At 44.7% G+C, this 25,113-nt stretch overlaps 1 protein-coding gene across 1 annotated transcript; it reads right to left on the bottom strand.

The window, feature by feature from the left end:
• Positions 1-444: 444 nt before the first annotated feature.
• Positions 445-23,353, bottom strand: LOC143923652 (up-regulator of cell proliferation-like). Its single transcript, XM_077447461.1, has 3 exons — positions 23,205-23,353; positions 12,316-12,601; positions 445-9,282 (listed from the first exon to the last, which is right to left on the bottom strand). The coding sequence occupies exons 2-3, from the start codon at positions 12,596-12,598 to the stop codon at positions 4,613-4,615; spliced, it is 4,953 nt and encodes a 1,650-aa protein (XP_077303587.1). The 5' UTR covers positions 12,599-12,601; positions 23,205-23,353; the 3' UTR covers positions 445-4,612.
• Positions 23,354-25,113: the final 1,760 nt, after the last annotated feature.

Raw genomic sequence — 25,113 nt, 5'->3', positions numbered from 1 at the left:
AAAAAGTGGTCTGGTCTTTGACCAGCAAAATGGTCCGGTCTGAAAGTGGTTAAAGTGGTTGTAAACCCTTACAACACACTTTGACCTACAGCGGCGCGCAGGTGCACTGAGCGCGCCACCGTCAAAGGTGATATGCCGCGTGTGACGGCTCCCGTGCGCATGCGTGGGAGTGAGGTCATCGCGGCTTCGCCAAATGACAGCGGCGGAGCAGCGAGACCCACAGAGAAGATGGATGCGCCAGACTACAGGGGACAGCAATGCATAGTAGTCCATTATGCTTTGCCTTTGCAGGGAATGAAAGAGGAAGTAAACTCATCAGGGTTACTTCCTCTTTAATACGTTGACAGTTTGTGGTAGTTTTTAATAATGTTGAATTACAGGGTGGCTTATGTATCAATTATAGAGAATTTATAAGTAAATTAATAAAAAAGACAGACAGTGAAAAAATAGAAACACTAACTTTTATTCAGAACAAAAAGACACATCAGAGGTGATTTCATCGAAATATTTACATATAACATTTAAGGCCGGTATTAGGCCAAATTCCACCAGGAACAAAGAAAATACCCGGTACTTCTGGGCTGGTTGGAGCATGACACTCTAGTGTGAGCTTACAAAGGGCCACCCCCCCCTCCCACGTGACAGCATCGGGCCAATCACCAAGCAGTGCTGTCACATGGGGTGGGAAGGGGGTCCTCAGCCCTGTGTAGGCTCAGACTAGAGCGACTACAAGCTAACCCAGGGGTTCCGTACCTTGCTGCTGAGTGGGGCGCTAGGGAAGTGAAGAAAAGCAGAGCTCAGACTGGGGGAGGGAGAAGCAGCACAATTAGCCAAATAGGTTGTCCTGTGCTCATGTGCTAACAAAAAACATGCCCATAGGAGCAGAAAGCAGAGTGAGCGGGGTATAAGCTCATCAGTCTGCTCCTTCTCTTTTCACTGTCCATTCACAGGATATGGACAGGAGCCAAAACTGGTTGCATTTCTCAACTGCAGCCGAGAAAAATTAGGTTGTCTGTCCTGCCAGACAGAATTGTGCTCAGTGGCAGAGCTTTATAAATCTCAAGACTGGATGGGCTAAAATGCTAATTTCTTGGCCGGTAAATCAGCTTCCTTACATGCATTTAATTTGTGTATTTAGCTGTTTGCCTGGGGTTTGACTTTAAAGATGAATTCCAGGTAACGCATTTTTTTTATTGTTACGTTGGTCCAGCTTGGATCAATGTACATAATTACATAGTTACAAAGTAGGTGAGGTTGAAAAAAGACACAAGTCCATCAAGTCCAACCTATGTATGTGATAATATGTCAGTATTACATTGTATATCCCTGTATGTTGCGGTCATTCAGGTGCTTATTTAATAGTTTCTTGAAACCATCGATGCCCCCCGCTGAGACCACCGCCTGTGGAAGGGAATTCCACATCCTTGCCGTTCTTACAGTAAAGAACCCTCTACGTAGTTTAATGTTAAACCTCTTTTCTTCTAATTTAAATGAGTGGTCTCTTCTGCCAAAAAGTTTTATCTCTATTGTGGGGTCACCAGTACAGTATTTGTATATTGGAATCATATCCCCTCTAAAGCGTCTCTTCTCCAGAGAGAATAAGTTCAGTGCTCACAACCTTTCCTCATAACTAATATCCTCCAGACCCTTTATTAGCTTTGTTGCCCTTCTTTGTACTCGCTCCATTTCCAGTACATCCTTCCTGAGGACTGGTGCCCAGAACTGGACAGCATACTCCAGGTGCGGCCGGACCAGAGTCTTGTAGAGTGGGAGAATTATTGTTTTATCTCTGGAGTTGATCCCCTTTTTAATGCCAATATTCTGTTTGCTTTGTTAGCAGTAGCTTGGCATTGCATGCCATTGCTGAGCCTGTCATCTACTAGGACCCCCAGGTCCTTTTCCATCCTAGATCCCCCCAGAGGTTCTCCCCCCAGTGTATAGATTGCATTCATACTTTTTGCCACCCAAATACATTATTTTACATTTTTCTACACTGAACCTCATTTGCCATGTAGTTGCCCAACCTATTAATTTGTTCAGATCTTCTTGCAAGGTTTCCACATCCTGCGGAGAAGTTATTGCCCTGCTTAGCTTAGTAACGTCCGCAAATACAGAGATTGAACTGTTTACCCCATCCTCATCCTCCAGGTCATTTATGAACAAGTTAAATAGGATTGGTCCCAGCACAGAACCCGGGGGGATCGCACTACCCACCCCTGACCATTCCGAGTACTCCTCATTTATCACCACCCTCTGAACTCGCCCCTGTAGCCAGTTTTCAATCCATGTACTCACCCTATGGTCCAGGCCAACTGACCTTATTTGGTACAGTAAACGTTTATGGGGAACTGTGTCAAATGCTTTTGCAAAATCCAGATGTATGTATGTGCCATACCAAAGAATATGAATAAGCTATTGCGCTGACAAGACTCTGGGCACATAAGAGGGCCGGGAGAGTGGTAGGGAACCACAGGTGAAGTGGATGCAGCTCATCTCTAATTGGTTCTTGAGAGCCTAATGCACATAAAACAAACAAACACAGGAGGGCCCCTCCATCAAGGTGTAACAATTCATTAACCACTTGCTGACCCCCCTATAGCAGTTTTTGTTGATTTTTTACCTTAATTTTATTTGGGTATGTTTGATAGCAGAATGTAAAAAATATTGATTTCTTTTTTATTTTTTCAAAATTGTTCATAGCACACAAAAAAAAAAGCAGAGGTGATAAAATACCACCAAAAGAAAGCTCTATCTGTGGGGAAAAAAGGACATCAATTTTATTTGGGTACAGCGTCGCACGACCGTTCAATTGTCAGTTAAAATAACACAGTGCTGTATTGCAAAAAATTACCTGGTCATGAAGGGGGGGGGGGGGGGTAAAACTTCTGGAGCAGAAGCAGTTAAAAATAATAAAAGCCCAAAAAAAAATCACTTGTTTTTTTATTCTTTTAATAAATTGCTACACCCAGATGGAGGCGCCCACTTGTGTTTGTTTTATGTATGTGCCATACCTGTGGGATCACAGCGGAAGCTGGAAACTGGTGTAGTAGGCACCACTCTTACAGTGATTTCCTCTAGTTTCCTGCTCTTTTGCTAAATGCGCCCTACTGCATTGTAAACACAGGAGGTTGCTCACTTGACATGACCACCATTCAAGGAACACTTTCCATTTTCTCACTGATTCTCTGATTGGACTAGGGGGAGAGGCGGGGTGGTGTAGTCATGATATCTATCTCGTCCAATCAGAGAACACTTTGCATTTATTAAAAAAATGTGAAGTGTTCCCGTGCCCAGTGGCTGACCTTCTGTGTTCATTAAGCGGCAGGGCAACCACTTGGCACAGGACCCAGAGGCTTGAAAGGGGTGTGATGTAAGTAACCGACACACCCAGTTCACTGAATGGGGTCTTAAGCACATTGTTGTATGAAGACATTGGTGTGGAGAGGAGTAGTGTGAAGACACTAGTGGTTACCTAGGGTAACGGAGGGTTAACAAGCAGTCTATTAATAGCATCTACCTGTTATAGGTGGAACAACCTCTAGCAGCAGGGGAGATGTTGTCAGCCCTCCTTCCACTAATGGTCTATCTCCCATAGCTACGGCAGCGGAATGCACGACAGAGGTTCCCATCCTGTACAGAGGTAGGGAAGTTTGAGAGTTGAGTAAGTGCATGTGTGGAGCCCGCACAGAGGGCATGAGGGGACCCACTCCACTACTGGGGAGTAGCAGTGGAAAATGCCTAAGTGTCTAACATAGCCCAGAAGAACCCACATGGTTTAGGCCTCTCATGTTACTCAGTGCTTGGCCTGGAGTTAATGGAAAAACATGGAGGACATGACAAACAAGTCATCTACCCCTTGTAGGCCTGCCTACAAGCTAGTGGAGATCACTGGAGTAGGGGTGCCTACTACATTGGTTTCCAGCTTCCACTGGGCTCCCATAGGTATGGCACACACATACTTACATTGATCCAAGCTGTAAAAATTGCCTTATCTGCAATTCAGCTTTGGCTCCAAACAGAAGAATGCTATTAAATGTTTTCTTCAACTGTTATATTGACTTTATTATTTTCTAAAATATTAGGGGACAATCCAATAATAAGTTGTGTAAGCCCTTGTACACACGGTCAGAGATTCCGACAACCAAATCCGTTGGATTTTGTCCGAAACTGTTGCATACACACGGTCGGACAAAGTTGTCGGAAAATCCGTCGTGATGACGTTATTTCGTTACAACGGGACTACGTTCAGGCTAGTAGCCAATAGCTTTGGTGTAGGAATTTGATCTGAGCATGCGTGGCACTTTGTCCGATCGGAATTCTCTACACATGATCGGAGTATGTCCGATCGGAGCATTTTGCTGGAAAATTTTACCGGCAAGTTGGAAAAGTTGGTCCATCGGATACTCTGACGGAAACAGTCCGATGCAGACCACACACAGTCGGAATATCCGACAAAACGCTCCGATCCTAAACATTCCGTTGGAATCTCCAACCGTGTGTACAAGGGCTAATACAAGTATAGACCAACTGGTACTTGTTTATCTCCCTTCGGTCCAGTTACATATACTATATATGCTCTGGTCTTGGTAGATTTTGATTAACCAAAAATTGTTTATGTTATGTTAAAAGTTTCTTGAAGGCTTCTCAAGGCCCCCTCCTGCGTTATATTTTGCCACTCTTCAGGTATGTCTGCTGGCTTGCTCCCGTACCAATCTGCAAATTGCTCATTAAACTCCTTTAGTACATATTTCCAATAATTGGAGGCGTTCACACTCCGGTCAGGCTGTATGGACCAATTAGGGTAGGCCCTGCGGTATTGACTGTAAGGGACAAACTGGTTATCTGTTGTCTTATCTCTGAATTCACGGATTCCTAATACATCAGTGGTGCACACAACATTGTCAAGCTTTCTTGTTTGATGGTCCTTGCATCCTCCTAAACCTTGGGGGCAATGAATGGAGGCAAAGTGCTCTTGGTGATCCAGTCCTCCTGCCTCACAGGGAACGCGGCAAAATGGACACTGCTTCCCGCATCCAAATACTTTTTTGAACAATTCCTCCTCTGGTTTCACGGTCATTTTTGAATGGACCACTTTGAAGCTCAAAGAGTTGAACTCCTGCTTTATTTCTTCTTCTATCCTTGGGAGGAAAGCCTTAATGTTGGAGGAAAACTCCTCAACAGACATCTGATTCTGGTATAATATGGCTTTCACCATGCTACGAGGAAAAACTAACTCTTTTATCAACATTTCAGAAACTTTATCTATAAATAATGAAATATGTGAACTTTCCAGGACTTCTGGATCACTAAGGACATTCATTACCTTTTTAGTAATTAAAGAGAGGACTTCAGCATGCAGTTCTTTCAAAGCCATGCCTTCTTTGTATGTGTTGCAAATATATTTTGAAATCCATCGATGCACAAATTTTTTATAGTTGTGGATATATTCGGTGTATTGTGCAAACTTTCTGTCCAACAAAAGCTTTTTAAGCAAATCAAACTGAAAAAATGTTCGGCTGCTGTATTTTCTGGAATCTTTGCTCAGCAAAATATCATCCACCATCTCTTTTCCGAGGTGTTTGTAGATGTGCTCGGTTATTGCTGGTTTAAGGCATGTGTCACAAAAATTTTTGGCTGTGTTTTGGCACACATCTTTGGTTTGGAAAATATTTAGAAATTTCGAGAAGTATTGAGGTTTTAGTCTCTCTAAGCACAGCTTAGGGTCATTTTCTTGAATGAAGTACTCATGCATTGTCTGAAACATGGGAGCAGCCCTACCTAAAATTAGGAGCTTCACGTCTAGCTCAAACAAATCTGAAGTGTGGAGCTCCTGAAGGTTTTCCTGATTAAGTTCTTTATTGACCATGTCTAAGAGATCCTGGCAGTAAGTCTCTTGATAATCCCCTCCTAGGTTGACTTTGGCTTTTACGTAACCTAAACATTTCTTAAGCAACCAGGTTACGAAGCTTTTTAGCTTCAGATGAAGATTTACACAATCATCTTCTCCACCCCAAGGCTTAGCGATATAATCTTTGTCTACTGTAAAGTCCACATGCTCATATTCATCTAAATTTTGTATTTTAAAAAGTTTTGCAGTCACTAACCCAGATTTGTTTCCCAAGTCTCTCTGGAGATGTCTAAAGATTTCTTGATTGATGTTATGTGTTTTTAAGCTCACCAACTGGAATCCTGAAAAGGCTTCTTCCCACATTTTGGTAAATTCCACATCTATCATCTGGCTATTTGGAGTAATGTTTGTTTCCCTGTAGTGTTCCAAGAGGGCATTGACTTTGTCTTCAATAATTCGGTGGCATTGATCTTGTTTGACTTGGAGCTCATTTTTTTGTTTTTGAATTTTGATGGCTTCTTCAAGTCTGCTGCGTAGCTGAGACTCGCATTGACTTCTTAGCACTTTCACACTCCGAAAGAACTCTTCTTTGTATCTTTCAATAAGGCTGCCATTGTTAGAAGCACTTTCAAAATACTTCTCCAAAGATTCTTTTGTGCTTGTCTCTCTCTTCTGTAGAAGATCCCAAAGTTCAGCGTTTAATTTTTCTAATACGTCCATTTGAAGCGTTCCAGACTGGTTCTTGATTACATTCTCAGACTCGGTCAACCAATGGTAGGTCGCTTTTCTAAACTTCCATTGAAGTTCTGAATATTTCACGTTCAGTTGGTCATAAGCTGAAGCCACTAGGCTGTTTCTGAAGCTAAAAATAAAGGTTTCGTGTCTGACACTGTCCCATAGATGTCTTAACCACTGCGAAAAACCATGGATTGTTTGAGAGGTCTTGGACAGCTGTTTAATAAATGTAAGCAGGTTCCTTTTAAGTTCATAAATGTTTTCGCTGTAGCCAAAATTGACTGAAGCCATTGGTGGGTCACCACACCAGAGGCCAGGAACGTACACACTGTGATTTTCTAGGTCATGGTCAAGGACATTAGCAAATTCTTTCACTTCCCTTCTTTTTTCCATTTGTGCAGCAAATCTGGTCATCTCATCTAACTGTTCTTTAAATTTTTTTCTCCCTCTTAGGTTATTCCAACGGGCTGCAATATCTGACACGTTCTGATGAACAAATCTGCAGTTGGGTTTCCTTCCAAATAATCTCATCCTTAGAAACGCATGGACTATGATCTGCAAAATGTCATTCATCTCCACCACATTCTCCATAGACAGATTAATGATAGTGATGTCGCTTAACCCAACTACCAGTGTTGCAAGCTCATTGTCATGGTCATAACTGCCTTCCAGAGACATACGCTCAGGCGATTTCAATCCTTCGGTGTCAATTACAAGAATGAAGTGACAGCCCAGCTCTTCCTGGAAGTCTTCTTTTACTTTAATGAGCGTCATGAAGGCTCCTCGAGTGCATCGTCCACTGGCCACCGGGAAATGCAAGCCAAACATGGTGTTGAGGAGGGTAGACTTCCCTGTACTTTGCACGCCCAGGACAGTTACTACTTTCAGCTTGCACTGTCCAGCTGTTTTTTCATCCAGCTCAGTCAGAACATCAGTTATCCACTGCAATGCGATATTGGAAGCATCTCCGTCAATCAGCTCCAGAGGGAACCCATCGAGCAGGAGGTCAGCTGCTACTCCTGGGAGATGATGAAATTTTCTCTCACTTTTTTTTACTTTTTTCTCCTGAACCAAGAAAGATTCAACTTCATAAAACTGAGCCAATTCTCGAATGAAATGTTCAAGGCCTAAGGAACCCACTGGCTTTTTTTGACTCCCAAGACCTTTCATATCTAGACTAAGCGATTTATCAATGCTTTCATTTGATTTTGGATCTTGTAATTCTGACAGATGGGACATTGAAATGGAGTCAAGGAGAATCTTCATCCATTTCAGAAAATAACATCTTTCCAAGGGGCTCAACTGAGTGAGCGACTTGATAAACTTTTCAATGTCAGGTGGTAGACTGTGCTTACTCTGTTGTACAAGTAAGTCAAATTTCTCCTTTGTGAGTTGCATGTTGTATTTTTCTAAGCATTCATCGCCTTGCTTTTTCTTCCTGTATAATTCCTTATCTGTTTCTGCCAGTTTTTTACATAGCTCTCCCTGAAGTATCATTGTGTTTTCTTTATATTTTTCCACGTCCTGGACCTTCTCAGTAATTTCCAGTGCACAGCGTTTAGCAGTCTGACACTCTTTTGAATTCTCATCCACAATGATTCCAAATTTACAGGCTTTGTTCACTAAGTCCTCTAATTTAGGAACTTTGGGAAAAGTGTTTATCACATCTCCAATTATAATCTGTAACTTTTTCACCAACATGGGATGGGTAACATTTCTCTTTATTAAAAGCACCCGGCCTTCCTGTATTCGAAGAATTGGAGAAAGTTTTTTTAGGTAGTCCCGAGTAACAGCAATTGGTCCGGAAGCATTCAATATGACAATGTAATATTCGGTGTGAGCATCTCCCATCTTCGATAATACCTGGTATTCATCCTCACTTATATTGTCTACAAATATGAAAACAGCTGTAGAAATCTCCCTTAGAAAGGCAAACTGTGTTGAGTTTGTTGATACATCTCCTCGTAGGTTCATAACCATAAAGGGCTCAGGAAAACCATCTGAGCTCCCTTGACCAGAAGGGAAGTACCAGTAGGTTTCCACTAAGCCGTCTGAGATTTTTCGAGGGATGTCCCCACCTTCCAAGTTCCTATGGATGAAAAAGGGAAACAGCCTCTGGGCGGAGGAGATAATATGATTTAGAATGGCTGATTTGGACAAACTGCAGTCCCCGAGTCTCACAAAGGAGAAGATGGGCATGGAGATGTTGACTAAATGTGCTTCCTTGAATCCTTTCCTATCTACCAGAGACTGGGGTCTCCATTTTTTCACAATGTCTCTCATTGCCCACAAAAGGAAAGTACAGTTTGGGCTATCACAAGCAGGGAGCAGCAGGGGGATAGCGAACTGACACATGGACATTTTGGAAACAATCTCCTGTTGTAAGAACCCGTCAGAACATTGCAAAACCGTACATAGGACGTCAAGTGGATGGACACTGCCTAAATGGTCAGTTTCATTCATTTCTTGATCAGAGCTCTCGCACAGGTTTGATTGTATAGGCTTAGTATTGCGTGCCTTCACATTTAGAGACATGAGCATCCTTAGGAAAAACCACGGAGTGTCCTTCACTGTCTGGAAAGTAATTGGCTCTAAATTCTCTTGTCCAATGGTCAATAATTCACGAAGAGTTATTGCATGACTTTCATAGTTCTCCATTCCGAGCTGAGACAGTATTTCCCTGAAGGATCTCCTTTTTGCTGAGAAAATGAAAGATATGTGAGTATTATTTATATGGAAACATTTTAAACAAATATTTATTTTATCAAAGTAAAAAATAATCAACAAATCGGGGGGGGGGGGGGGGGACAAAGATTTTTTTAAAGCCCGACTCCACCCAAATTTTATTTTTTTCCCACCGCTCTCTCCCAGCCCTCTCTAACCTATCTTGCCTTTTAGGTGTTCTTATCTTGTGAAATCAGTTATACTCATCGGAATCCCCTTATCCAGGTCCCTTGCTAACACAGTTTCTACCTGCAGGGACTGCTGAACCAGTGCCACACTATCTCCGTTCTTATTGGATAGATTGTCAATCAAATCCAGTGACACGAAAGGGGGCGGGGGGCAGGGCAGTGTGTGTCAATGGATGCAGCAGCGGAACTCATGATCGCACCAGCACGGGTGCCCCCAAGGAAAGTGGCTCTCTCCGTGGGGGCACCCCAGAAGAAGAGGATTGGGATGCTTTGTGCAAAACCCTTGCACAGAGAAGGTAAGTATAACATTTTGTTGTTTAAAAAAACAAACAAAAAAAAGCTCTATAATCACTTTAACCCTTGCTGGCTGGTCCCCTTTACTTCCCTCGGTTTGACATCAGTCCTCTTTTGGACCTAAGAGGACCCCTCCACTGGCCAACCTTGGGAAAGACCTGGTGCTGGATGATCACATGACCACTGCATAGGGTAAGTGAAAAAGGGGGTTTGAATCGGTTATTTTCTTAACCCAGTGATCAGATAGAGGGGGGAGGGAAGGGTGGGAAAGGGCTCACTTATGTCCTAGAGTTAGGGTATAAACACAAGGACCAATGACCTATCAACATGGAAAAACATATGAGCACATTTTACATTGGCTTCTCCAGAAGTTTTTAATTCCATTGGTTTGTAACAACAGGGCAGAAATTGAAACACAATGCAGTTATTTTATTTGACTAGCTGTTCTCAATGTTACAGTTTCTCTTCTTAAAGTGATTGTAAAGTCTATTTTTTTTCTATAATATACTTATCTGCTCTCTATAGTGGATTTGCACAGAGCAGCCCAGATCCTCCTCTTCTTGCATCCCTCTTCTGTGCTCCTGGCCCATCCTATCTCTGCTTGCTTTGGGGGCACTCAACAAGTGCCCCCAAAGCAAGCAGCTTGCTCTGGGGGCACCCGAGCCGAGTCACAGCCCCATGTGTCCATTCAGACACAGGGCTGCGGTTCGGCCCTGCCCCCCCTCTCCTGATTGGCTAGCTGACTTTGATTGACAGCAGCGGGAGCCAATGGCACCGCTGCTGTGTCTCAGCCAATCAGGAGGGACAGTCTTCGATGACTGAGACATTCGTGGATATTATTGGACAGAGAGGGGGCTCAGGTAAGTATTGAGGGGCCGAGGTGGGTTGCTGCACACAGAAGGTTTTTTATCTTAATGCATTCTATGCAAAAAACCTTCTGACTTTACAACTCCTATAACTACATTTGTGCAATTTATGAAAAAAAAAAAATCTAATAGGATGTGAAACCTTTAATGAAGATTGCTTGGCCATCAACCTCCTGGCACTGTGCTTACTCATCTCACCATAACACACATCTAGGAGCAGCTTCTTCAGTGTTTAAATACTTCTAAGAACAGTACTTGGAGGCTGTAGGATGCATTGTTTGAACCATCACTTTCTTGGGCAATGATAACATATCCCTTTGACCTTTTTTTTTTTAAATGGTGCAGGAACAAGTGGAGATATGTGAACCCGATTGAAGATAGATACAGTGGTCACTAATTTTCCAATTATCACAGATTCCCTTTTCTACCTTTGTGCAATGACTAGTGCCAAAAAACAACTAAGAAAGAAACATTATAAATTAAATGTAGACTGAGATTGCAATTGGAGTCAAATCTTAGAAATAAGATAAATAGAACAAATAACTAGACAAATCAATCAATTCTGGCTGTTTGCTAGGCCAGAGATCCCCAAACTATAGCCCAAGGACCATATCCGACCCGATACAACATTTTATCTAACCCACAAAAAAATGTTTGTAGAGTCACCCCCAAATTCCATACCAGATATAGTTTTTATAAGCGAGCCTCATGCAAAAATCAAGAAAAAAAGTGCCCCAAAAATACATACCAGACCCTTATCCTTGATGAGGGTCTGGTATGGATGTCAAGGGGATCTTATGCAAAAAAAAAAAAAGATACGACATATCCCCAAAAATTCCATACCAGCCCCTTTGGCTGGAAATAAGATTTAATGTAGTTAGATCAATCTGAAATGTATTTAGCTTAACTTTTGCCTTCATTGGTTCCTCCTCCCCCCCCCCCAATCAACATGCTAATGCAAGTTTAAGACCCCTTTCACACCAGGGCGTTTTGCAGGCGCTATAGCGTTAGAAATAGCGCCTGCAATCCGCCCTAAAGCAGCTGCACCATTGTATGTAGTGTGAAAGCGCTGGCAGGACGTCAGAAAAAAGTCCTGCCAGCAGCTTCTTTGGAGCGGTGAAGGAGCGGTGTGTTTACCGCTCCTCCACCGTTGCTCCCCATTGAAATCAATGGGGCAGCGCTGTAATAGCGCCGGCAAAACGCCGCTATTGCGGCGTATTGCCGGCGTTTTTAACCCTTTTGTGGCCGCTAGCGGGGGGTAAAAGCACCCCGCTAGCGCCCGAAATGCACCGCAAATCCAAATCCGCTAAAAATAGCGGCGTTTTACCGCCGATACAATGGGCGGTGTGGTATGAAAGGGGCCTAAGTAAAACCTTTTCCATTTCAGTCCAGGAGAGGAGCCGGTACAACTGTGCAGGACTGAAGAGAAGAGAAGGCATGTTGAGGATTTATTTATAGATATTAGCGCGTTTTATGAAATGTCACATTGTTTCTTTATATTGTGACGAGTCAGGAAATTATTCCTGTAGGCCTAATACAGTTACTGAAACGTTTAAAATGTTCTGATTCTTGCCTAAGCCTGGCTGTGATTGGTTGAAAGAGGACAGGTAATTCTATATATGGGGATTGTAAGTAATTGTACGTCATCTATAAATCTCACCATTGGAGAGGTCAGACAAGGCTGGGAATAGAAGGATTATATCCTCAAGTTGGAAAAGGAATCTCCGGCAGACGGACTCTCCTTGCTGTAGGATGGTGTTGAGGATCTTCTCGATTTCATCTCTCGTGCTCCATACAGCAGAGCCGGGATGGACATCTTGGGGTTTATGGAAGTCCAGCAAGTTCAGCTTATTACTGAGGTGGCCCAAATCATCCTCTGAAATCTCACTGAGCTTTCTTCTTAACCGGTCAATGGTCTTTGATGCCTCTTCACAATAAGCCATGGTCTATTGGGCAAGAGAGTCCAAAAGATGGGTAAAGTATTAGCATATACATGCACAATTATTACATATTAGACCCTTTTATATTTTACCAATCCATTGTCAGACTTCGCATTAAAGTGACTGTCTAGACAAAATAAAAAATGACATATGAAGTATTATTTGCAAAGCTATTACTTACGTGAAACTGCATGCATATCTAGTATTATTTATACAGCAGGGAAATTCTGCATTATGGTCACTAGATAGAGCTGAAGATCATAGGAAATCATTAGCTCCCTCTATGGGCCATAATGTGTTTGTTTCTTGATTCACTATTCTGTATGAAGACGAACATTTTTACCTGAAGCAAATCATATCCCCCATTCACACAAACCCAATGTACATGTAGCTCCATAGGAGTGAATGTTATTTATACTTAAACCCCACAGACATTTTCCCAAGTTTTGTCGCTTTAAAAATGCAACAAGTACAGAAAAGTTCTTGGCAGAGATCCATTGAGCTTCTACATTTCTGCAGTAAGCTGTAAATGCCAATTCTGCCCGACTTCTCCACTAATAGACTACAGCAGCAGTCCCCAACCCTTTTGGCACTAGGGACCACTTGTGGTGTAGGCAGTATCTCAGGGACCCGGGGGGTAGCAGATGGGGGAGGCGGTTCATAGAGTCTCACCCCCCACCTGCACTACAAAGGAGCACGTGATATAAAAAGGACTGCACTGTAATGAATACAGTCCACCTTTACAGTGCAGTCCCCTTTATATCACAGTCCTCCCTGCAGTCATGGCCCCCATCATAGTCCTTACTGCAGTCATGGCCTCCCACCACATTCCGCCTGCAGTCACGGCCCCCCATCACAGTCCTTACTGCAGTCATACCCCTCATCACAGTCCTCCTTGCAGTAATGACCCCCCACCACAGTCCTTACTACAGTCATGGCCCCCCACCACAGTCCTTACTACAGTCATGGCCCCCCACCACAGTCCTTACTACAGTCATGGCCCCCCACCACAGTCCTTACTGCAGTCATGGCCCCCCACCACAGTCCTTACTACAGTCATGGCCCCCCACCACAGTCCTTACTGCAGTCATGACCCCCCACCACAGTCCTTACTACAGTCATGGCCCCCCACCACAGTCCTTACTACAGTCATGGCCCCCCACCACAGTCCTTACTACAGTCATGGCCCCCCACCACAGTCCTTACTGCAGTCATGGCCCCCCACCACAGTCCTTACTACAGTCATGGCCCCCCACCACAGTCCTTACTGCAGTCATGACCCCCCACCACAGTCCTTACTACAGTCATGGCCCCCCACCACAGTCCTTACTGCAGTCATGGCCCCCCACCACAGTCCTTACTGCAGTCATGTTCCCCCACCACAGTCCTTACTACAGTCATGGCCCCCCACCACAGTCCTTACTGCAGTCATGTTCCCCCACCACAGTCCTTACTGCAGTCATGGCCCCCCACCACAGTCCTTACTACAGTCATGGCCCCCCACCACAGTCCTTACTACAGTCATGGCCCCCCACCACAGTCCTTACTACAGTCATGGCCCCCCACCACAGTCCTTACTACAGTCATGGCCCCCCATCACAGTCCTTACTGCAGTCATGGCCTCCCACCACATTCCGCCTGCAGTCACGGCCCCCCATCACAGTACTTCCTGCAGTCATGCCCCCATCACAGTCCTTACTGCAGTCATACCCCTCATCACAGTCCTCCTTGCAGTAATGACCCCCCACCACAGTCCTTACTACAGTCATGGCCCCCCACCACAGTCCTTACTACAGTCATGGCCCCCCACCACAGTCCTTACTGCAGTCATGGCCCCCCACCACAGTCCTTACTGCAGTCATGACCCCCCACCACAGTCCTTACTACAGTCATGGCCCCCCACCACAGTCCTTACTACAGTCATGGCCCCCCACCCCAGTCCTTACTGCAGTCATGACCCCCCACCACAGTCCTTACTACAGTCATGGCCCCCCACCACAGTCCTTACTACAGTCATGGCCCCCCACCACAGTCCTTACTGCAGTCATGACCCCCCACCACAGTCCTTACTACAGTCATGGCCCCCCACCACAGTCCTTACTACAGTCATGGCCCCCCACCCCAGTCCTTACTGCAGTCATGACCCCCCACCACAGTCCTTACTACAGTCATGGCCCCCCACCCTAGTCCTTACTGCAGTCATGTTCCCCCATCACAGTCCTTACTGCAGTCATGTTCCCCCATCACAGTCCTTACTGCAGTCATGTTCCCCCATCACAGTCCTTACTGCAGTCATGTTCCCCCATCACAGTCCTTACTGCAGTCATGGCCCCCCACCACAGTCCTTACTACAGTCATGGCCCCCCACCATAGTCCTTACTACAGTCATGGCCCCCCACCACAGTCCTTACTGCAGTCATGGCCCCCCACCACAGTCCTTACTGCAGTCATGTTCCCCCATCACAGTCCTTACTGCAGTCATGGCCCCCCACCACAGTCCTTACTACAGTCATGGCCCCCCACCACAGTCCTTACTGCAGTCATGGCCCCCCACCACAGTCCTTACTACAGTCATGGCCCCCCACCACAGTCCTTACTGCAGTCATGGCCCCCCACCACAGTCCTTACTACAGTCATGGCCCCCCACCACAGTCCTTACTACAGTCATGGCCCCCCACCACAGTCCTTACTGCAGTCATGTTCCCCCACCACAGTCCTTACTGCAGTCATGGCCCCCCACCACAGTCCTTACTACAGTCATGGCCCCCCACCACAGTCCTTACTACAGTCATGGCCCCCCACCACAGTCCTTACTACAGTCATGGCCCCCCACCACAGTCCTTACTACAGTCATGGCCCCCCATCACAGTCCTTACTGCAGTCATGGCCCCCCACCACAGTCCTTACTGCAGTCATGGCCCCCCACCACAGTCCTTACTACAGTCATGGCCCCCCACCACAGTCCTTACTGCAGTCATGTTCCCCCACCACAGTCCTTACTGCAGTCATGGCCCCCCACCACAGTCCTTACTACAGTCATGGCCCCCCACCACAGTCCTTACTACAGTCATGGCCCCCCATCACAGTCCTTACTGCAGTCATGGCCCCCCACCACAGTCCTTACTGCAGTCATGGCCCCCCACCACAGTCCTTACTACAGTCATGGCCCCCCATCACAGTCCTTACTGCAGTCATGTTCCCCCATCACAGTCCTTACTGCAGTCATGTTCCCCCATCACAGTCCTTACTGCAGTCATGCCCCCTCCCCCCCCCAAATCACAGTCCTCCCTGCACAATGCCCATTTTAATCTCTGCCTTCCCTGCAGTGTCTTAGCTTTGGCAGAGGCAGTAAGCAGCCTGTGTGTCGTCTCTCATGTCCCCCGACCGGCCACCAATGTCAGCCTATTCCTAGGACGGGGGGGGGAGCAGCTGGAGATGGAGACAGAGAGTGGGAGCTGCCAAACATCTACAAGCCAGTGATGATCACCTGCCTGTTATGTAGGGTTGCTACCTGTCCAGGATTCACCCGGACAGTTCGGGTTTGGAATCATGTGTCCGGGTTTCAGACAGCCTGAAACCCGGACACATTATTTAGACTGGACTATGGCCTCCAAGCAGGGTTGCTGGCTGCAGTTGTCTAAGCTGAGAGTGTCTGTTACACATTTTCACTATACCCAAAGCCAACACTAACAATCCCCCCCAAACACACACACAGAAGGGAGAGGAGAGAGGGCTAGATCTGCACCTCTTTCCCCCACCCCTCTGTGTCTGCCCACACTCCAATCCCTGGCGCTGTGCCTCAGAAAGTTGGGGCCGGAAATTTGAAGTCCAGCAGCCTCAAATACATCTGGATTGAGAAGAGCTGACTGCCAAGGGATGAGTGAGCTCACCATCCATCCCTGTCTGTAACTGAAGTCTTCCCCCCCCCCCCCCCCTTCTCTCTCCTGCCTCTAAGTGAGTACACTAAGGTAAATCAGAGTTCTCAGTGTTCCCCCTTACATCAGAGTCCTCCCCGTACATCAGAGTTCTCAGTGTTCCCCCTTAGATCAGGGTTCCAAGAGCATCCTTTATGTTAGAGGCCCCAGAGTTCTCCCTTACATCAGAGTCTGCAGAGTCTCCCCTTACAGTGAAAGGGAACTCTGCAAGTTCAAATGTAAAAGGGGAACTCTGTGGACCCTGATGTAAAGGGGGACTCTTGTTATTAACGTCATATGATTATGATTCAATAGCAAAATATATGTATCGTTTATACTATAAAAAAAATTGCCGTGTGCCGCTAAAGTGTTCGGGTTGATTTGAACAAAAGGTGGCAACCCTACTGTTATGAGACGTCTCCCTTTGTTTTTTATGTACACAGAGTCTCGCTTAACATCCATACCAGACCCCAAGGGTCTTCTATGGGTTCTCTGAGGAGCGCAAACATTTATTCTGTTAGTGAGGTACCCCCTTAGAAGCCATACCAGGATCAAAGGGTCTAATATGCATTTTGGGTGGGACTTTTTTTTTTTTTTTTGCTGTAACATGTGCAACAGAAAAATATGAGATTTACAAAAAAACTAATTCTAAATTGCTGGCAAATTAAATTCATAGCCAGCTTCTTTAAAAAACAAAAAAACAGCCCTCAAGCATTATGCCCCCCCCCCCCTCCAAAAAAACATTGAGCACTAACCTGCATGCTTACTCCCCAAGCGTAAATTCCCCCTCCTCCCTGGAAAAATCCACCCCCTGCTGAAATCATCCCATCACATTCTCCCCCCCCCAAAAAAAATCACTTCTCCTAGCACAAATCCTCGTCTCCTTAAATTTCTCCCCGAATACACATCCCCCCCCCCAAAAAAAATCACTTCTCCTAGCACAAATCCTCGTCTCCTCAAATTTCTCCCAAATACACCCCCCCCCCCAAAAAATCACTTCTCCTAGCACAAATCATCGTCTCCTCAAATTTCTCCCCGAGTACACATCCCCCCCCCCCAAATCACTTCTCCTAGCACAAATCCTCATCTCCTCAAATTTCTCCCGAATACACATACCCCCCCAAAAAATCACTTCTCCTAGCACAAATCCTCGTCTCCTCAAATTTCTCCCGAATACACCCCCCCCCCCCAAAAATCCCTTCTCCTAGCACAAATCATCGTCTCCTCAAATTTCTCCCCGAATACACATCCCCCCCCCAAAAAAAATCACTTCTCCTAGCACAAATCCTCATCTCCTCAAATTTCTCCCGAATACACATACCCCCCAAAAAAATCACTTCTCCTAGCACAAATCCTTGTCTCCTCAAATTTCTCCCCAAGTACACATCCCCCCCCAAAAAAAATCACTTCTCCTAGCACAAATCCTTGTCTCCTCAAATTTCTCCCCAAGTACACATCCCCCCCCAAAAAAAATCACTTCTCCTAGCACAAATCCTCGTCTCCTCAAATTTCTCCCCAAGTACACATCCTCCCCCCCAAAAAAATCACTTCTCCTAGCACAAATCCTTGTCTCCTCAAACTTCTCCCGAATACATCCCCCCCAAAAATCACTTCTCCTAGCACAAATCCTCATCTCCTCAAATTTCTCCCAAATACACCTCCCCAAAAAAAATCACTTCTCCTAGCACAAATCCTTGTCTCCTCAAATTTCTCCCGAATACACCCCCCCCCCCAAAAATCCCTTCTCCTAGCACAAATCATCGTCTCCTCAAATTTCTCCCCGAGTACACATCCCCCCCCCCAAAAAAAATCACTTCTTCTAGCACAAATCCTCATCTCCTCAAATTTCTCCCCGAGTACACATCCCCCCCAAAAAAAATCACTTCTCCTAGCACAAATCCTTGTCTCCTCAAATTTCTCCCCAAGTACACATACCCCCCCCCCCAAAAAAAATCACTTCTGCTAGCACAAATCCTCATCTCCTCAAATTTCTCCCCAAGTACACATACCCCCCCCCCCCAAAAAAAAATCACTTCTCCTAGCACAAATCCTCAACTCCTCAAATTTCTCCCAAATACACCCCCCCCCCCAAAAAAATCACTTCTCCTAGCACAAATCCTCATCTCCTCAAATTCCTCCCCAAGTACACATCCCCCCCAAAAAAAAACTTCTCCTAGCACAAATCCTCATCTCCTCAAATTCCTCCCCAAGTACACATCCCCCCCAAAAAAAAACTTCTCCTAGCACAAATCCTCATCTCCTCAAATTTCTCCCCGAGGTACACATCCTCCCCCCCCAAAAAAATCACTTCTCCTAGCACAAATCCCTGTATCCTCAAATTTCTCCCCGAATACACATCCCCCGCAAAAAAAATCACTTCTCCTAGCACAAATCCTCATCTCCTCAAATTTCTCCCAAATACATCCCCCCCAAAAAAAATCACTTCTCCTAGCACAAATCCTTGTCTCCTCAAATTTCTCCCGAATACACCCCCCCCCCCCAAAAATCCCTTCTCCTAGCACAAATAATCGTCTCCTCAAATTTCTCCCCGAGTACACATCCCCCCCCAAAAAAAATCACTTCTCCTAGCACAAATCCTCATCTCCTCAAATTTCTCCCCAAGTACACATCCCCCCCCAAAAAAAATCACTTCTCCTAGCACAAATCCTCGTCTCCTCAAATTTCTCCCCAAGTACACATCCTCCCCCCCAAAAAAATCACTTCTCCTAGCACAAATCCTTGTCTCCTCAAACTTCTCCCGAATACATCCCCCCCAAAAATCACTTCTCCTAGCACAAATCCTCATCTCCTCAAATTTCTCCCAAATACACCTCCCCAAAAAAAATCACTTCTCCTAGCACAAATCCTTGTCTCCTCAAATTTCTCCCGAATACACCCCCCCCCCCAAAAATCCCTTCTCCTAGCACAAATCATCGTCTCCTCAAATTTCTCCCCGAGTACACATCCCCCCCCCCAAAAAAAATCACTTCTTCTAGCACAAATCCTCATCTCCTCAAATTTCTCCCCGAGTACACATCCCCCCCAAAAAAAATCACTTCTCCTAGCACAAATCCTTGTCTCCTCAAATTTCTCCCCAAGTACACATACCCCCCCCCCCCAAAAAAAATCACTTCTGCTAGCACAAATCCTCATCTCCTCAAATTTCTCCCCAAGTACACATACCCCCCCCCCCCCAAAAAAAAATCACTTCTCCTAGCACAAATCCTCAACTCCTCAAATTTCTCCCAAATACACCCCCCCCCCCAAAAAAATCACTTCTCCTAGCACAAATCCTCATCTCCTCAAATTCCTCCCCAAGTACACATCCCCCCCAAAAAAAAACTTCTCCTAGCACAAATCCTCATCTCCTCAAATTCCTCCCCAAGTACACATCCCCCCCAAAAAAAAACTTCTCCTAGCACAAATCCTCATCTCCTCAAATTTCTCCCCGAGGTACACATCCTCCCCCCCAAAAAAAATCACTTCTCCTAGCACAAATCCCTGTATCCTCAAATTTCTCCCCGAATACACATCCCCCGCAAAAAAAATCACTTCTCCTAGCACAAATCCTCATCTCCTCAAATTTCTCCCAAATACACCCCCCCAAAAAAAATCACTTCTCCTAGCACAAATCCTTGTCTCCTCAAATTTCTCCCGAATACACCCCCCCCCCCAAAAATCCCTTCTCCTAGCACAAATAATCGTCTCCTCAAATTTCTCCCCGAGTACACATCCCCCCCCAAAAAAAATCACTTCTCCTAGCACAAATCCTCATCTCCTCAAATTTCTCCCGAGTACACATCCCCCCCAAAAAAATCACTTCTCCTAGCACAAATCCTCGTCTCCTCAAATTTCTCCCCAAGTACACATCCTCCCCCCCAAAAAAATCACTTCTCCTAGCACAAATCCTTGTCTCCTCAAACTTCTCCCGAATACATCCCCCCCAAAAATCACTTCTCCTAGCACAAATCCTCATCTCCTCAAATTTCTCCCAAATACACCTCCCCAAAAAAAATCACTTCTCCTAGCACAAATCCTTGTCTCCTCAAATTTCTCCCGAATACACCCCCCCCCCCCAAAAATCCCTTCTCCTAGCACAAATCATCGTCTCCTCAAATTTCTCCCCGAGTACACATCCCCCCCCCCCAAAAAAAATCACTTCTTCTAGCACAAATCCTCATCTCCTCAAATTTCTCCCCGAGTACACATCCCCCCCAAAAAAAATCACTTCTCCTAGCACAAATCCTTGTCTCCTCAAATTTCTCCCCAAGTACACATACTCCCCCCAAAAAAATCACTTCTGCTAGCACAAATCCTCATCTCCTCAAATTTCTCCCCGAGTACACATACCCCCCCCCAAAAAAAAATCACTTCTGCTAGCACAAATCCTCATCTCCTCAAATTTCTCCCCAAGTACACATACCCCCCCCCCCAAAAAAATCACTTCTCCTAGCACAAATCCTCAACTCCTCAAATTTCTCCCAAATACACCCCCCCCCCAAAAAAATCACTTCTCCTAGCACAAATCCTCATCTCCTCAAATTCCTCCCCAAGTACACATCCCCCCCAAAAAAAAACTTCTCCTAGCACAAATCCTCATCTCCTCAAATTCCTCCCCAAGTACACATCCCCCCCAAAAAAAAACTTCTCCTAGCACAAATCCTCATCTCCTCAAATTTCTCCCCGAGGTACACATCCTCCCCCCCAAAAAAAATCACTTCTCCTAGCACAAATCCCTGTATCCTCAAATTTCTCCCCGAATACACATCCCCCGCAAAAAAAATCACTTCTCCTAGCACAAATCCTCATCTCCTCAAATTTCTCCCAAATACACCCCCCCAAAAAAAATCACTTCTCCTAGCACAAATCCTTGTCTCCTCAAATTTCTCCCGAATACACCCCCCCCCCCCCAAAAAATCCCTTCTCCTAGCACAAATAATCGTCTCCTCAAATTTCTCCCCGAGTACACATCCCCCCCCAAAAAAAATCACTTCTCCTAGCACAAATCCTCATCTCCTCAAATTTCTCCCGAGTACACATCCCCCCCAAAAAAATCACTTCTCCTAGCACAAATCCTTGTCTCCTCAAATTTCTCCCCAAGTACACATACCCCCCCCCAAAAAATCACTTCTGCTAGCACAAATCCTCATCTCCTCAAATTTCTCCCCAAGTACACATACCCCCCCAAAAAAATCACTTCTCCTATTACAAATCCCCGTCTCCTCAAATTTCTCCCGAATACACATCCCCCCAAAAAAAATCACTTCTGCTAGCACAAATCCTCAACTCCTCAAATTTCTCCCAAATACACCCCCCCCCCAAAAAAAATCACTTCTCCTAGCACAAATCCTCATCTCCTCAAATTCCTCCCCAAGTACACATCCCCCCCAAAAAAAACTTCTCCTAGCACAAATCCTCATCTCCTCAAATTTCTCCCCGAGGTACACATCCTCCCCCCCCCAAAAAAATCACTTCTCCTAGCACAAATCCCTGTATCCTCAAATTTCTCCCCGAGTACACCCCCCCCCCAAAAAAGAATCACTTCTCCTAGCACAAATCCTCATCTCCTCAAATTTCTCCCCGAGGTACACATCCCCCCCCCCCAAAAAATCACTTCTCCTAGCACAAATCCCTGTATCCTCAAATTTCTCCCCGAATACACATCCTCCGCAAAAAAAATCACTTCTCCTAGCACAAATCCTCATCTCCTCAAATTTCTCCCAAATACACCCCCCCAAAAAAAATCACTTCTCCTAGCACAAATCCTTGTCTCCTCAAATTTCTCCCGAATACACCCCCCCCCCCAAAAATCCCTTCTCCTAGCACAAATAATCGTCTCCTCAAATTTCTCCCCGAGTACACATCCCCCCCCCAAAAAAATCACTTCTCCTAGCACAAATCCTCATCTCCTCAAATTTCTCCCGAGTACACATCCCCCCCAAAAAAATCACTTCTCCTAGCACAAATCCTTGTCTCCTCAAATTTCTCCCCAAGTACACATACCCCCCCCCCAAAAAATCACTTCTGCTAGCACAAATCCTCATCTCCTCAAATTTCTCCCCAAGTACACATACCCCCCCAAAAAAAATCACTTCTCCTATTACAAATCCCGTCTCCTCAAATTTCTCCCGAATACACATCCCCCCAAAAAAAAATCTGCTAGCACAAATCCTCAACTCCTCAAATTTCTCCCAAATACACCCCCCCCCCCAAAAAAAATCACTTCTCCTAGCACAAATCCTCATCTCCTCAAATTCCTCCCCAAGTACACATCCCCCCCCAAAAAAAACTTCTCCTAGCACAAATCCTCATCTCCTCAAATTTCTCCCCGAGGTACACATCCTCCCCCCCCAAAAAAATCACTTCTCCTAGCACAAATCCCTGTATCCTCAAATTTCTCCCCGAGTACACACCCCCCCCCCCCCCCAAAAAGAATCACTTCTCCTAGCACAAATCCTCATCTCCTCAAATTTCTCCCCGAGGTACACATCCTCCCCCCCCAAAAAAATCACTTCTCCTAGCACAAATCCCTGTATCCTCAAATTTCTCCCCGAGTACACATCCCCCCCCAAAAAGAATCACTTCTCCTAGCACAAATCCTCATCTCCTCAAATTTCTCCCCGAGTAAACATCCCCCCAGGCTGGCAGCTATTTGTACAGGTTGATCGGTTCCATACATGCAGGATAATAATTACCTGGATCGGTCCGAGTGTCAATGCCTTCCTCTATATCATGGGGATCATCCTTTCCCTCTATGGGGGGGGACGGCTGCGGAGAGCCTTCTCACAAGCTGCACCAAACAAAATATCAGCGATCACCCCGACCCCGTCACCTCCTCACTCAGCACTGGATTACCTGTAATAGGAGGACGAGGCGGTACTTTCCCCCGAACAGAGGAAACCAGTCCAACCACTTCTTACTGGAAGAGGTGAAATGCAGGAGAACCACCCGATCCGCCGGGTCACTCCGACAGCTGAGCCCCAGACAAATGTCCTACAAACACCAAATCCTAACATGAGGACTGGATGTATTTTATTTATTTATTTCAATATTTTATTCAACTAGATTTATTTATTTATTGCAGCTTATTATTGGCCTGGGCACTTTTACCCCCTTCCTGCCCAGGCCAATTTTCAGCTTTCAGTGCTGTCATACTACACTGTACCTATATGAAATTGTAATCATTTCTTCGGTGGTATTTAATCACCGCTGGTCCACTGTGCGTGGACCCTTAAGCCCCATACACTATCAGATTGTACACACTACCAGATTATACACACTATCAGATTATACACACTATCAGATTATACACTATCAGATTATACACTATCAGATTATACACACTATCAGATTATACACTATCAGATTATACACTATCAGATTATACACACTATCAGATTATACACACTATCAGATTATACACACTATCAGATTATACACACTATCAGATTATACACTATCAGATTATACACACTATCAGATTATACACTATCAGATTATACACTATCAGATTATACACACTATCAGATTATACACTATCAGATTATACACTATCAGATTATACACTATCAGATTATACACTATCAGATTATACACACTATCAGATTATACACTATCAGATTATACACTATCAGATTATACACTATCAGATTATACACTATCAGATTATACACACTATCAGATTATACACACTATCAGATTATACACTATCAGATTATACACTATCAGATTATACACACTATCAGATTATACACACTATCAGATTATACACACTATCAGATTATACACACTATCAGATTATACACTATCAGATTATACACTATCAGATTATACACTATCAGATTATACACTATCAGATTATACACTATCAGATTATACACTATCAGATTATACACACTATCAGATTATACACACTATCAGATTATACACTATCAGATTATACACACTATCAGATTATACACTATCAGATTATACACTATCAGATTATACACACTATCAGATTATACACTATCAGATTATACACTATCAGATTATACACACTATCAGATTATACACTATCAGATTATACACTATCAGATTATACACACTATCAGATTATACACTATCAGATTATACACTATCAGATTATACACTATCAGATTATACACACTATCAGATTATACACACTATCAGATTATACACTATCAGATTATACACTATCAGATTATACACACTATCAGATTATACACACTATCAGATTATACACTATCAGATTATACACTATCAGATTATACACTATCAGATTATACACACTATCAGATTATACACACTATCAGATTATACACACTATCAGATTAGCTATCAGATTTTCCTTCGGATTTACCAAAACCATATAATAATACGAGGTCAAACCTTAGGAGTTTAAATTTGTATACAATCAGGCCGCCCCTTGCACTGCATGGTTTTGGTAAATCTGAAGACAAAAATCAGCAGAAAATCTGATAGTGTGTATGGGGCTTTAAACCCGCATTGCCGGAGAAAAATCCCAACTATGACCACCAGATGTCACTATGTGTATAGTAATGTACTGTATTTGTGCACTATATTGCCAAAAGTATTGGGACA

Source organism: Lithobates pipiens, unplaced genomic scaffold, assembly GCF_037356315.1.
Source record: "Lithobates pipiens isolate NorthernLeopardFrog02 unplaced genomic scaffold, aLitPip1_a1.2 Scaffold_22, whole genome shotgun sequence".
NCBI classification, from domain to species: domain Eukaryota; kingdom Metazoa; phylum Chordata; class Amphibia; order Anura; family Ranidae; genus Lithobates; species Lithobates pipiens.
This window is presented reverse-complemented; position numbering and strand designations above follow the sequence as displayed.